This window comes from Vanessa atalanta, chromosome 4 (genome assembly GCF_905147765.1).
Source record: "Vanessa atalanta chromosome 4, ilVanAtal1.2, whole genome shotgun sequence".
In the NCBI taxonomy this organism is placed as follows: domain Eukaryota; kingdom Metazoa; phylum Arthropoda; class Insecta; order Lepidoptera; family Nymphalidae; genus Vanessa; species Vanessa atalanta.
The window spans coordinates 12537931-12553943 of NC_061874.1; the positions used below are offsets into that span (position 1 = coordinate 12537931).

At 31.3% G+C, this 16013-nt stretch overlaps 1 protein-coding gene across 2 annotated transcripts in view; it reads left to right on the plus strand.

Moving 5' to 3' along the window:
* The window catches only part of LOC125077702 (glycine receptor subunit alphaZ1), a 46935-nt gene extending 31386 nt beyond the window's left edge, over positions 1–15549 (plus strand). For both annotated transcript variants that reach the window (XM_047689708.1, XM_047689707.1), the window contains 7 exons: positions 134–288; positions 1914–2069; positions 2749–2889; positions 3559–3788; positions 4137–4277; positions 4769–4951; positions 12083–15549. In XM_047689708.1, the coding sequence (XP_047545664.1) occupies positions 134–288; positions 1914–2069; positions 2749–2889; positions 3559–3788; positions 4137–4277; positions 4769–4951; positions 12083–12232 (1156 nt within the window). In that variant the 3' untranslated portion in view covers positions 12233–15549. The remainder of the gene's footprint in view (positions 1–133; positions 289–1913; positions 2070–2748; positions 2890–3558; positions 3789–4136; positions 4278–4768; positions 4952–12082) is intronic.
* Positions 15550–16013: the final 464 nt, after the last annotated feature.

Here is a 16013-nt window from a genome sequence, read left to right on the forward strand (position 1 = left end):
GTGAAATTTGGTGAAATATGATTCAAAATTAAATTTACTTACTGATACATAAAAATTGATGATATTTTGAATCAAAATCAAATTAATCATTTTATTTTATTGAAACATGACATATGTTGTTATTTCATTTTAGAGTCGATATGTTTATAAGACAAACCTGGCGAGAGACTAGACTGCAGCTGCCAGAAGACATATTCGAAGAAGGCGACGACCATGTGACGTTGCCGCCTGAATTCTTCGACAACCTCTGGCACCCTGATCCTTACTTCCTTAATTCTAAAGTAACAGGTAAGCCGATATTTGTTTATAGTGTATAAATCAGCATATCGATTCACTTTTATTGCAGAATGCTGAAATAGCAGAAAGAAATAAAAATGTTAATATTATAGATACTTAAATAACAACCCAAGGTTAGATTATGTAATAAAAAGAATTAGGTCATAATAAAATATCGGTTAAACTTTATTATTATATTATATGTACAAACGAATTAAAGAGCCGAGATGGCCCAGTGATTAGGACGCGTGCATCATAACCGATAATTTCGAGTTCAAGCCCAGGCAAGCAACACTGATATTTCATGTGCTTAATTTGTGTTTATAATTGATCTCGTGCTCGGTGGTAAAAATTCGTGCGGAAACCTGCATGTGTCTTATTTCAACAAAATTCTGCCACATGTGTATCCCCCAACGCGCATCGGAGCAGCGTGGTGGAATATGCTCCAAGCCTTCTCTTCGAAGGCCTTAGACCAGCAGTGGGAAATTTATAGGCTGTTAATCTAATGTAAAAAAAACGAATTTGCCTTGAACCGTGTATTCCTTGAAACTATCTTTTATAGCTTACTAAAAACCGGTCAAATGCAAGTCAAATTAATGTTGAGAGGGTTTCGTATGATAATGATAGAAAAAAAGAAGAAAATGATTTCATATAGACCTTTAAGCGTATAAGAGTATATAAGAGCTTTTAAGCCATGCAGCTTATAATTTGAATCTGTATATATAACATATATAATTTCGATGATACATAGGTAACGCTCGTTTTTTATTTTATATATGTACTTCAATAAGAATAGCCTATGAAATCAGAAATACTATAATATATGGAACTAAACCAAACTCTGGATTGGAACTTCCTTAGACTTCAACCGTTTTTGTTTAGTTGATGTAGAGAACATAGGCCGTGATAGAAAACGGAAAGGAAAGTGCTCAAAAAGTATTCATTTGTTCAACTAAGCTGAGTTATCGGTCTTATTTTTTGGTCTACTTAAAGCCAATAATTTCAGCAAATATTTTATTTTAGGAGGAGCTTGCCACTTTTGTCACCAATCAGCTGGTACGATATTTGGTCCCTTTTTATTATTGATATCTCACTTAAATGGAGGAGCACATAACATTGCCACTTTCACCGTTTTTAAATATTTAATTTTAATAACTATTTTACTGACTGTTTTAAATTTAATTATGTATATTTTTTACCATCATATCATTCGAAATTAAAATATATTATAATGGGTAATATATTTTAATACATCAGTGTGACAAAATATAAATATATTAGCGCTATATTCATTAACCTGAATCTAGTCCGCTTATATTTTAATTACACTCAGCTTGGATGAACGATCTTTTTCACTTATTTTAACGATATAAATGTTTAAAAGAAATTGCATTTCTCATAAGCACTGGATTAGTTTTAAACATGCAAAGTCAAAGTATTCGCAAAATTTAATTTAGACACGATTTGCTTCACTATGCAACTGTACAGTTTTTTTATGATATTTAAAAGAAATCTTCAGGATTTAAATTTCAATGATTGGTCTATATTAAATCACAAAATGCAAAAATATATATATAATAATTTATTTTTTATTCGTTAGTATTTAATTTAACCGATTCATTGGCTTACGTTTTCAGAAATAGCCGAATTGACGCACAAATTCTCGTCGGTAACCTTATACAGAAATCAGACGGTGAGGTACGCGGCCAGAATGCACGCAATCATCGCCTGCCAAATGGAATTTCAACTCTATCCCATGGACATACAGTCCTGTCCGATTTACATCGAAAGTTGTTAGTAGTTTTTGTTCAACTAATTAAGTAAATTATACCGAGTCGTCGAACCCACTTAATAGTTTTAAGTCACGTGTATTCAAAAGATTACATTTATTTTAACCTTATTTTTTTAAATAAAAACAGTGGGCAATCAACTTTTGGAAATCCAATATCATTCTTAAATATTTTTCCTCAACAAAATATTGCTTTTGTTAAGACTTGAGAAGAAGATATTTAATAAGAAACAAATTGATAATACGCCATTATGGCTACAGATAATACCGTAAATGTTATACGTCCTTACAAAACCAATGACTTACATTATAAGTTATCATGATAAGTAATTGTTCTGGTTAAATAACAAACTGAATATGCCTGATGATAACCAATCACCACCGCACATAGACAATATGAAATTTTAACCACTTGGCACAACCATGCTCCACCAACCTAAGATTTATGTCTGTTGTGCCTGTGGTCACACTATTTTCGCACTTCGAAGAGTGGTTGGAACATAACAATACCAAGTATTGCTGCTTCACAGTTCCATAAGTTATGGTTGTTTACATAAAGCCCTACTACCAAGTAAATAAATAGTAAAAAGCCTTGTAACATTTGTAGGTTAAAACAAATACGTCATAAAAACTAATCAAGCATATCTGAATCCTATAATTAATTGGAATTATTGATTTCACAGTTTCGTACAGCAATCAGAAGGTGAGATTTAAATGGAGCGACGCAGGTGTTACTATCAATCCTGAACTGAAGTTGCTGCAATATCACATTGGTGAGCCATTACGGCTGGAAGAAACGAATGGATACATGATTGATAAAGACGGTTTGTTTAATTTAATTTATAATAGCTCGTAGATAATCTTGAAAAACTGTTTGTCGCAACCTTTGATCCTGGATAACTTTCTTAGCGGCACATGGAACAATTGGGACTTTTGTGTTTTTGTTTAGACCTACAAAAGAAAGGTTCATCCAAAAATCCAGCTTTCCCCTAATTTTTTCGAAGTGGAATGTGGAATTCACTGGATCTGCATTCAATAATCATGTTAGATTATAAAAATTACAACGAACAATAAATAAGCTTACAACTACTAACTGAATCGGACGAATTTAACCCGAAATATCTGTATATTTCTATAAGAATGTAGGCTATATTGCTTTTAATTTTATACGTAGAAAATGGATTAAAAATATACCGATTTCACGTTTTTACAACAGGATCCCAGAAAGCGTTCAAAAATATTCAATTGTTAAATTTCAAAGAATCGTTGTAGAGCGTTTGTGTGCTAGAGGATGTTACAAAACTAATGATTCGCCTCCAGGCTGTTTCAAATAACGAAAATGTATTTATTTTTATTGTATATATGTATTTATTTTCAAACCGGCGGTGGTACATTTTTGACTATCAGTAAGCAAGTGTAACTCATCGATATTGAATAAATATTTTCCTCTTTGACTTCGACTGTCAGTAATTTACGTATTTTCTAATTTACAGGAAACTACTCCAGATTAGTGGTATACTTCAGGTTCGAACGACAAATTGGCCACCACCTAATCCAAACCTTCGCACCATCTTCTCTTGTTGTCATGTTATCCTGGTTCAGTTTCTGGCTGGACTTGGATGCAATTCCTGGTCGAGTTACCTTACTAGTTACATGCATGTTGACACTTGTGACTATGTTCACAGGACTCAGAGCCGATATACCACCAGTTGCTTATGTAAAGGTAAAAAAGATATTATAACTTAGTGAATAAAAAACAAAATACTAATTGTACTTATACTACTACTTATATTATTTGCTACTTACGAAAACTTGTTTACAGCTTGATGGACGTAGTAACTATTTTAAAACAACACCTAATTTTAAATGAAAAAACAAAACCTTTTTTTTTTAATTTAAGGGTATTCTCAAACTAAAAATATGAGCCTTTATCAGAATTTAGCGTTTTGAATTTAACTTAACGATGTGACAAAAGCTTACGAAAGCTTTTTTTTTTATTACAAAGTCGGTATATGTTCCATAAATAAATATTTTAATTTGGTTGACTTTTAATTAGTGATCATATTTTCAGGCTCTTGACCTTTGGATGGCAGGATGTATGATGTTTGTCTTTGCCGCCCTCGGAGAGTTTGTGGTGGTTAAGGTGTTAGATAAACAATATCAGATGAACAAATCCAAAGCGCAAGAATCCATGCCAAGAATCATACCAGTGGTCAGTATTAAACACCCGATATTATCAGTTTAATTTAATATTTATATATTATATATATTTAATAGTTTTTTATCTACTATATATCTAAAAAATATAATTTCGTAAACTATTTATTTTTGTTTTTAAGCAAAACTAATCTCGTGATCAATATTGCCTGTTAGGTTTTTTTTTTATTATATAAGTTGGCGACGAGCTATGGTAAGTGGTCTCCAGCGCCAATTGCGCCACCAACCTTAGTAACTAAGATGTTATATCCTTTGTTGACTGGCTCACTCACCCTTCAAACAGGAACACAACAATACTGAGTACTGCTGTTTGGCGGTAGAATATCTGATAAGTGGATGCTACCTACCTAGACGGACTAGATATTATATTCCATGAACTATATATTCTGGGATCCATTATCGTGTCAGACAGAATAAAAGTCTCACATCTATAAAAATGCATTATATTATAGGTATGATTTTAAAATGTTTCGTTTTTCCAATAAGCGTCTTAATGGCGAGAAAGGATCTTGTGGAACGGTCGCCGCGTGGGAGGGAAGTGCGGTTCGATGTAGGAAGGTGGACCTTACATCGCCTACGTCTCCCCCCGCAACAACACCCGCAGTGCATCCTGCCCCAGGCGCTCCCACACATCTGGTCGGCGTTGAGAGAAGACAAAGCATATTACAGGTGGGACGAAAGTGTCTTTAAGCGCATAAATAATTAGAAAAAAATTAGGTAGATATTTACTTTTTTGTACCGACATTTACTAAACGCTCATAACATTTTATTAATATCTATACTTAAATTCCAATGCAAAGTAGGCATGATGGCACTACCTTCGTCCCAGTCGAAAAATTACGGTTTCTATAAGGTATTCATTTTATGGCACTCATTTAAATATTTTTATAAGAAAAATATATTTAAATAATTACGATATATAATTGTAGCGTCGAGGCATGCATTCGCCAAGAAATGTCTTTGACTGTATTTCGTATGCTGCTATAACTTTCAAATCTCTGATCCAAATTGATAACATAAAAGCTCTTATTAACTGAGTCAAAACGTAAATTATTATTTTGAAGGATTTATTTTGCATGAAAAATAATGCAAACATTAATTACGTGTTTGTATTTTAACCTACTTTTATTATTATTGTATTATTTTGTTAAAACATATATCAATTTGTCACATATCTTATAGATTTAGTGCCAGTCAAGTTAGATCGAAACAGTTTAAACAATTACCAAGCTGAGAATTTATTGAATGAAAATAACAAAAACTTTTTACCGTTTCGGCCCGGGGATTAAAACAAGGATGAAGTCCTTAGAATCTGCTTAGAAGGCTAGACCAACGAGGCTATCAAGAGCAACGAGTATAATTCAATTCTTAAATACGAGTAAATTGTTACAAATTCTTACATTAACATTGAGAAATTAATATTCTTTAGCCAAAAATATATTTAAATTTATTTAAAAACGTTTTGTAGTGTTATATTAATTTTATATATAGTTCTGGCAGGACGCCACCTGATGCTGAAAGATCTGTACGGGTGGGTGGAGTACCAAGTAAAGTGAGCTGTAAACTCAATAACTGACATCAAACTTAGTACATACACTTCACACAATCTAAAATTATATAACATATACAATTTTGTAATGTACAATACAATGCAAGTTGCATTGCACTCGAATAATAATACCGGACTTTTAATCATGAATACCTATAGTTCATGATTTTTATTTATTTGAACATGTTGTTACCTGTATGTTAAATGTGTTATTAATTGTGTCGTTTGTACAAAAAGTGACAAACTGCATCCATTATTTCCAATCCATAAGCAAATCATAATATATTCCTAGAGTACAAAAATATTACAAATAAAAAAATTAAAAAAAATAGAAAAGTAAAAATTCATTAAGGATTTCAACTCGATTTAAAATACATTTCCTGGAAATGTTTTCGTAGATGACTTTTAAAGTTCAGCTTTAATTATGTACACTAATTGGGTAGTATCAACTATCGTTAGTTGTGTTTTCTAATTTTAGTATATTGCGGAAGTGAGTGTACTTAGTATAATTAGACGCATATAATTCCACTGGAGCTTAAAATCTATTCTGATTTCTTAATATACTGCAGTATCAGTTACATATAAGAATCAACATTTTGTCGTCCAGACCGATTACGCAGGACATATGCACGAGTATATTTGCAAGGTCTCAATTGCCTTACTCTCATAACTTGATGGGAAGGCAAATCCTATACGACAGGAAAATGTGCTTTCTGATGCGGGTGAGGGTACACGCCTCTTCTAAACTCCGGCCTACTACTGAGAATTTTTTGAAAGATAAACTCAATAACTTTTTACCGGGCCGACCTGGGGCTTGAACCCGAGACCACGAGTTGTGTGTTCTCTCGATCCATCAGACCAACAATGTAGTCAATTAAATTCAACGTTGTATAATGTTCACTCAAATAAATATTGTAATTTGAAAGGTAAACATTTGTAGCGCTTAAAACCAAAAAAATATTTGATATTAAAGCCAAAATCATAACAGTAATACTCACTTGCTAATGACTCGTCAAGAAACCATCGCTTCGGAAAAAATACTTTCGACCTGAGAAAAAAGGGCGAAAGAAACTCAAAGGGATAAATATTTTTTCTTATACTTTGATTTACAATGAAATGAAAAACAAAATGTTTTTCCTTGAAATGGGCCGATGGTGATCGTATCATTTGCAATGTTTAGCATCATGTAAAAAACCTCAAATTTTTAATACATTTAGTGTTTAAATCAAACAAAACAAACGTTATCTTGGATCACCAAATTGTCTCACAAAAGAGTTACACCTCATATAACCGAATAAGAAAGGTAAGATTTTAAGCTTTTTCGGGCATCGTTATATATTATTTTCGGTTTCTTTAAAAAATAATAAAATCTTAGCAGACAATACGACATCTAATAGAAATAATTCAATCATCGGTGACGCAGCTAGGCGGATAAAGGCTCTCAGGGTCGGCGTTGAAAAAATTATGAGGGTCTGCCCGAAGTTTAATAACAGATGAGACATATAAAATGTATTATGACATTTCGTATAAAAGACGTATACTTTACGCGTAATTTTTTTTATCTTCGAGTCCAATTTTAATATCGCTTATAACATAGTGGGTACGACTGGTCATTATTTTGGTATTCGCCTTTTGGAAAAATAAAATCTAGTTCAATAATCGAGTCTTTAATTTTTTTTTAAATGAATTGGCCAAAGCGTTCTAATTGTCCCTATGGCTTTGTGGAGCCCTGTTGTACTGCATTGCCTTGCCCTTTACGGTTATAGACTGGACCAAAACTGAGCTCATTCCCGCTTCTGGTCGACGTTATCTGTGGTATTATAGGCTGGTAATTGATATTCAGCATTCGGTATAAACGTACTATTTATTTTGATAAAGAAATTATTTAGTCTATGCAAATCTTTAATCCACAGTTATATTTTTTAAACACAATTAAAAAAAAAACACTATTTGTATTTCAATTGTTAAGTAGGTATATTTGCTATCAAATATTGACAGGCACGTTTCAAATGAAATTAATGATGCCCAAATCAATCAATAACGGTAATATTATCATAAGTCAAGATTTTATTCCATATATTAAAAAAAAAAAAAAATGTATATACAAAATTACATTTACCAAATTACTGACGTTAATTAAATTCACAATTTATAATTTCCAATAAAAATAAATACAAATTTACATAATATATTATATCAATGACCTTTTAATGTATTTTATGTATATCAGAACTACGGTCTGTACTATATACAACTTTTATATTTAAGAAAAAACATAGAAATATTTTTTTTTTGTTTTTTAAGGCTGGGAAAGTTGAAATTCTCGTTTTTTTTTTAATTTTATTATATATATATATATATTTTATTACACATATAAACCTCATGAATATTATTTATTGATGAAAACTGCATAAAATCCATTGCGTACTTCAAAAGCGTCCAAGCGGTGGGAAGCGACTTTTTTATACTATGTGGAGAAGAGTCAAGGTTTGCTTATAGTTAGTTATCTTAACGTTTTCTTACAAAAACTTTATATCCAATCGATGTGGAACTTCGCAAACCGACGCGGCATATATAGTTCGTTAATATGTTCCATATTTGTTGAGATGTTACTTATATGTAATTATACTCAGTCCGAGAGAGAATTTAAGGTCCAAAGTTTAGACAATTTTGGACCGAATAAATACTATAAGAAATAAAAAACAAATTGCCTACAGAGTCTTTCCTAGACGACTCACAGTAACCAATATTTGATATGTTTTAAAAGGCAAAAACAATTACTAAAACTGCTTAATTTGTTTGACATAGTATTTAGCATTTAGCATTAGCAGTCTGTAAATTTTCCCACTGCTGGGCTAAAGGCCTTCTCTCCCTTTGAGGAGAAGGTTTGCAGCATATTCCACCACGCTGCTCCAATGCGGGTTGGCGGAATACGCATGTGGCAGAATTTCGTTGAAATTAGACACATGCAGGTTTCCTCACGATGTTTACCTTCACCGAGCACGAGATGAATTATAAACACAAATTAAGCACATGAAAATTCAGTGGTGCCTGCCTGGGCTTGAACCCGAAATCATCGGTTAAGATGCACGCGTTCTAACCACTGGGCCATCTCGATCCTTATCAAAATAATTTTACATTCATCTAGACCGTCTTTTTGCTAATTTTGCAATTCACACCGTTAATTTTAGAAACGTTTTATTGAAAGATATATTAGCACACTACAGGTTAAATTGCTTGGCGAATGTCACTAAGGTTAAAAAATATTTATTTTACGGTAAAACTGATTATTAACTAGTAATTGTAATAAACGAAATAGTATCACACTGGATTGGACAGTCTGATTGAGTATTAGTAGTAAAAACTTTTGTAATTTAGGACAATTTTGCTCCAAGGCCGGCCAGAGGTTATTTAATCGAACGTTTTATCTAAACTATTCGAACTATTAGGTATAATTGGCACTTACAGTAACCAATATTTGGGTTACATGTTATAACGAGTATAGCTCACGCACATAACTAAACATAACATATTATTTTGGGATACAAAAGAAAAGTAAGGAGAACAAAAATATTTAAATTTGGAATTATAAATAACACGATAGCTTGGTTTTTTTTTTATAGCCAATAATTCCGAATAATACAGCCAAATCAGTTCAAACAATAAAATTTGTGGTGGAATTAAGAAACTTACATTCGTACATAAACAAAATTGAAGATTTTACAATATTGAAAACTTTCAAGGTAATCTTGCAAATATGTCCAGCAATCTGTCGCTCGAGACTTATTCGAATAGTCTTCAAAGTTACTCGTTGTTGAATTGACTCCTACCTCACTTAACTATTGTAACTTGGTTGAACCATTTCCGATCATTTGCGGTTTGCGGTGCACCATAATTCAACGTATCCTCGTAACCGGTTGAATGCCTTTGCAACGAATAGAGTACAAATATAGAAACATTAATATTAATATATTATCTATTTAATTAAAATGATTTTACACTAAAAAAACTAGACAAGGTTACACTTTAAACTTTATTAATAGATGTCGGGGGGGATGGGAGACGATCGAAAACGTGGATATCAGCTGATAGACACAGATTTAAATATACTAGAAGTGATGGGATTGATTTATGTTTATAGTTTATTAATCTGCTCGGTGTCAGATACCGTATGGGTATGATAATCAATCTGCATTTGAACAGCGTAATGGAATAAACGAAAAAAAAAAAACAAAAAAATGGCCTATAAATAAGACATTTGCAGATTTGTATAGTAACTATAAAATAACTGTGAAGTGTAAAATACTAACTTGGCTGCTAATATTTGATACACGTATCACAGAAGAACAATTATTTTCAAAGAACTAAGGTTCAATAAATCGGTAACTTTTTTCGTGGTAAATTAATAATAAATTTATTTCAGTTACATTTTTATTTCGCATGTTTGTTTTGAATGGACTGGACTGTATATTTACATTTGTGATTTTGGCACGTACTAAATTATAAAAATTATATTTCAAAATATTTCCACACTCAAACCGCCTTTAAATATACAAAACATTTTCTTCTAATATTAGTAGGCAGATGGGCCACCTGGTGGTTAGTGATCTTCATCGCTCATACGCATTGGCGCTGTCAGAAATATTAACCATTCCTTAAATCACCAATTGGAATCCTTGAGATCCTTGGGAACTAAGATATTATATTCATATCTAGTCCCTGTAGTTACAATGGCTCCTTCTAGCTGGAACGCAATATTAAGTATTGTTATTTAGGGGTAGAATATCTGATGATTGACTGGTTACTACCCAGACGGGGTTGCACAAAACCCTACAACCAAGTGTTATAGTAATAAATATTTGTGTTATGTATAATATGTTAAATAATTAAATATTAAATATTGGACAACATCACATACATTACTCTGATCCCAATGTAAGCAGCTAAAGCACTTATGTTATGGAAAATCAGAAGTAACGAAGGTACTACAAACACCCAGACCCAAGATAACATAGAAAACTAGTGAACTTTTTCTACATCGACTCGGCCGGGAATCAAACCCGGGACCTCGGAGTACCCATGAAAACCGTTGTACACAATACTCACTTCACTTGCCATCATTTTGTACGTTGATAATGACAATTATAAAACATTCAACATCGATCAATCAATATCAGTTGATAATGGTCATCATGACATTAACGTATCCTGACCGCTTTCAATCACAGCTGTCAGTTTTAACGTTGAATAGTCAACTGAGCAGCTTACTCTGTACCTTTACTCTTATAATCTAAAGGGACGATGATACAACACGATCAAAAGAAGTTCAGATTCAAAACCAATGGCATAACGTGCTTCCGAAGACTCCGAATCTGCAGCCTAATAAGTTAACTACAACGAGAACAAAAGCTAAATCTCGTCTCCATAAATCAACGTTTATATTAAACAATTTTAACGCATCTGTTAAAACTTCATAAACGTTAACAAAGGTGAACACAACATAGGCCTAGGCGGATATTGTGGAAGTTTAACAAATTTTTTATTACATCTTCCTTGTAACGTTACAAACAAAAATCCGTCCGTCCCATTTCAGTTTTATTCTGAAATGTACCAAATAAACCTCAAAGAAATTTCTTCTTTGTGAAAAATTTCAATTAAAATGTTAGAACCTTTCTTTTATTTTATTTTCTGCATAAAGCAATCCAATATCACAAATTAATACTTTCAGCAGCTATTTGCAGACAAACAAAACATAATTTTGTTTTAACATGTAATAATTTATAATTGTTTAATTCGAAATATACAATAGTTTTTTTGTCTACAGAAGGCATTTTTTTTTATATTAATTAAATGTTTAAGAATATATTTATTAAACATTTCGAAGAATATAATAAAAACAATAAAATTGATAATATTAATTTTAAAACTTAGTGTAGTATTTGTACATATAACAAATAATGCAAGGATGGACAAAAGCAAAAGGCAAAATGTAGTAAATACCTAAATTGATCAGAGAATATATGCAAAAATGCAACAGAAAAGATAATGAAACTAAACAAAAACAACAACAATGAGCAAAGTCTCGAACGATCATAAATACTTATCAGGCAAAAATAGTATGACTCGTTTACTGATCCTACACCAAGTTTAAATTAAATTGTATATCCAACAATTAGTGTATTTTCAAACTTCCGACAGATTCAAGCAATTACCATTATTAACGACTTACTCCAAAATTATCTCTATTTCAGGTTGCTTGGCTAGACGCTGATACAGGTCAAGAAAGAGTGCTGTGGCGTGAAATCGATAAGTTATCCAGGGTTGTATTTCCAGCGCTATTTCTTCTTTTCGTCACGATGTACTGGCCGGTTCTTCTGCTGAAAACTAAAGCTTCATCATAACATTATATACCTGTTTATAAGGGCGTTAGGTGGTGGCATGAATAAAAAGAGATATCTATTGTAATAAAAAAAATATTCGAAGAAGTAAAGAGAAAAAATATTAGATAGAATAGAAAATAAATCATTTCAATGATAGCTAGTAAATGTTACGTTTAGATGGATATCTTCTTCTCACTTATTTGATACAGCTTATCAAATAAATCAGGTAGTACGTTTAAAAGTGGAAGAATTAACTCTTAAATTGCGATAGTCGTTATATTAGTTATCACTAATTATTATAAAAAAATTAAATAACATTGATAAAATCACAATCAAAATAATAGCTTTATTCAAGTAGATTATTTTTGAATCGTGACGTCAGTTACGTTGAATCAAACGCTACCTTTTGTTTGGATTGTAGAATCTACCATTAAGAATACAAACTTATAAATGAAATAAATGGTGCTTTAGAATGGAAAAAATAAAATGACCGTCAGATATAAAGCAAGCAATAGATAACTTAACGATTTTATGTAATGCCGACCGACTAGCGCTGTTATAGCAAACTTATATTTAGTGTTGATGTAGTAGTTACAAGTTAGAATCCCAATAGAGTTGCAGATAGTGAAAAGCAATTACCTTGATGAGAGTTGTGATCGTCCATTCGAACTATTAGGAAAGGACTAGTCTAACTTCAAAATTAGTTCACTTGTAATTTCATTGTCTAAAAAATTGTTCATTGTCTAATGAACATCAAGCAAAAATCTAATTGTATATATGTTACCTTAGAATTTTGAGTATTTGAAATATGAAATACCAAACCAGAGTGCATGAAGAAAGAAAACAAGTTGAAACGCTTTGCGTAAAACTATTTCTATAGTGCTTTCTAATCAAAAGTTAATATAAAACATCACGATGAAAATATGAAAATACGAACATGTATCAAACAGTTTAAACGGTTAAATCAATTAAAATTAATTGGAAATGAAAGTCAGATCCGATATAGAGTGTAAACAATTTTAAAATATGATTATCGATGCCAGTGATACTTCAGGAGATATAAAATAAAGATGTATATACATAAATACATATTTAAAGATAGAACGAATTTCACAGTTTTATTATAACAATATTAAGCCGTGAACTTCTAAAGAACATCGTCGAATGATACCTACGAATATACAAAATGAGGTAAACATAGAAAATTACTTCAAATACCTTTGTTATATACAATGAATATGATAAAAACGGATTACACTGATATGACGCGAGTGTCAAAGCGTGGCATACATTAGTGGATTAAGCTAGAAGCACTAGCATAAAATAAATATATTCAAAACAATACTTTAATGCAACTATAGCCGCGTCAAAGAAAGACTATAAACCGACCTCAAGGAATTAGGTACCTCAACTGGCCTGGATGGTATCAATCTAACCGAAAATCTGTGAAAGATCACAACGCATACAAGTAGACCGACACATTTAATATACATTTAAAAATAGTGACTGTGATGTCAAAGAGTTATAAAATATTTTCTATAAAACCACAAATCTATTCCAGTTTTATAATTCATAAAGTAAATTAATTAATGAATACGTGTAATGTTGGAAATAATTATGGCAAATATAGCAATTGTATAAATAAACTCAAGTTTGTATTAAGGATTGTATTACAATGTACTGAGTATAATGTAAATCTAAAACTAGATTATAATAGTAGACCAAAAAGCATTCTACGAATTACTCTAAAGATCAAAAAGCTAGAACTTAAACATTCATATTGTATTTGACGTGAATAGGTATAAAGAGCCAAAGTTACAAAATACTTGAATAACTGAGAAATCTAATGAAATAATTACTGGTCCCTTCGAACATTAAGTCATATATCCCCACCATAAGAATTGGGCTTAGAACGTGCGTCCTTAGTGACTGCAGGTTGAGGCATCAAGGTCTAGGCCAGATTTGTAAACTATTTCCTTGAGAATATTTCGATTAGGTACCATCGCCGTACTGGCAAAACCATCTTGGGTTCCCTGGTGCAAGCACAAATACACGGATAGACTTTATTATCAAAAATATTTTTAGTCTGTATTGACAATATTATGTAAAGACTATTATTTAATAATGTCATGATATTACTGTTTTTAAAAATTAGCTCATAATATTTTTCGATAAATTCCGTGTGATACGCTTTTATCTCATTTGTAACAAGTAATAGAATAAAAGAAGTATATTAGTAGAGAGATCAGCATTGCTATTCTGTAAGAACCCACTTTGTATCTCACTCATGAAATAATGAAAACCGAAGCACCGGGTGATACGCTTATGTGCAGACCCTCGCTCGGAGTATTCGCTTGTAATGTCACAAACTAGAATCGTTTTTGAGCATTCGACTGCAGTCGAGTCACCTGTTACTACAATGTCGGACAAATTGTCTATCGTTACTGGTTGCACACTATATACTCAGTTTTTCGTACTCACTTATGTAATACTCGAATCTGAACTGTTGCAACGCAAACGAATGTTCCCGATTAGGGCCCCTCATCAATGTTATCGATCGATGTTACATATCATTTCCTGACGTTTCACGAGTGTGTTCTACGTTGAGTTTCGAGTTTGTTCTTTCAGAATAGCTTTGCTATTAGCCTAATAGAGCTTATATCGTTAATGTAATAAGGTCCACTTTCATGCCTTATTTTGTTTAGAAAATTTTAGATATTAAAATATTATATTATGATACGATATATTATGTGACAGAAAATTTTGCTTTTGATATTTATTACATAGATGTGTTAAATAGTAAACATACATATACTTATATATAAAGATATCAGAATAAATAATGAGTTCGAAGTAATTAACTATAAAAAAAGTAAGTAATTCGCTTTAAATGTTCCTTTAACGTTTTAAGAATTCAATCCTTTTAATTGCAACTAGATAGAAAAGACGCACATTACAGTCTGAATCACCTTTTTTTAAAAAAAGAACACCATTCGTTTTGTTACGTTGTAAAAAGTAATGTAAATTTATTTTTATATATTGTAAGTACTTTTTCTTTTCGTCTATGCAATCAAAGAATTAAAATTTGATGTGTAAAGTGACTAAACTAAGTATTATTATTTACGTTAAAGGATTTGAAGTAGGGTGATTCCTTTCATCGTTTAATGAGACAAAAATTTTAATTGTGAAAGTTAAACTCGTATTGGCTAACATTATACTGTTTATCGGTATCATGTGACGTACATGTACATGTTTGTACATTTTGATGTACACGAAAATTTGATATTGGAAAAAAATGAAGCACAAAGGAATGAAATTAATTATTATTTATAAAATTGTGATAGTACATATGGTAACATGTATTCTTATGAATTAAAATTCGAAAAAGCTTGTTGTCAAAGACGTATTTTAATGATGTTATGATATTTTTTAATTTGACAAAAATATGATAAATTCATTTACAAAAGTAGATTTTTCTAACACATGTTTTCATTTCTGTTAATATGATATTTTATATTCGTATGCTAAAAAATAAAAGTCCACAAACTGTTAACATTTTATAATACTATTTATTCAGCATAAAGTTAGTTCTGCAATATCACTCAGCTTTAATTAATTGTGATAGTTTGTATCATATTGTATAGTATAGTATTTACGTCGTTACTAAATTTTATTAGTAAATAAGTAAAGGGCAGCGCACATTGAAGATTTAGATTAATACAAATAAATTGGTCATCTGAAAAAAGGAACGCTTATTAATGTCCTAATGCTATTTATAACATATAATCTTATTGTTCTCACA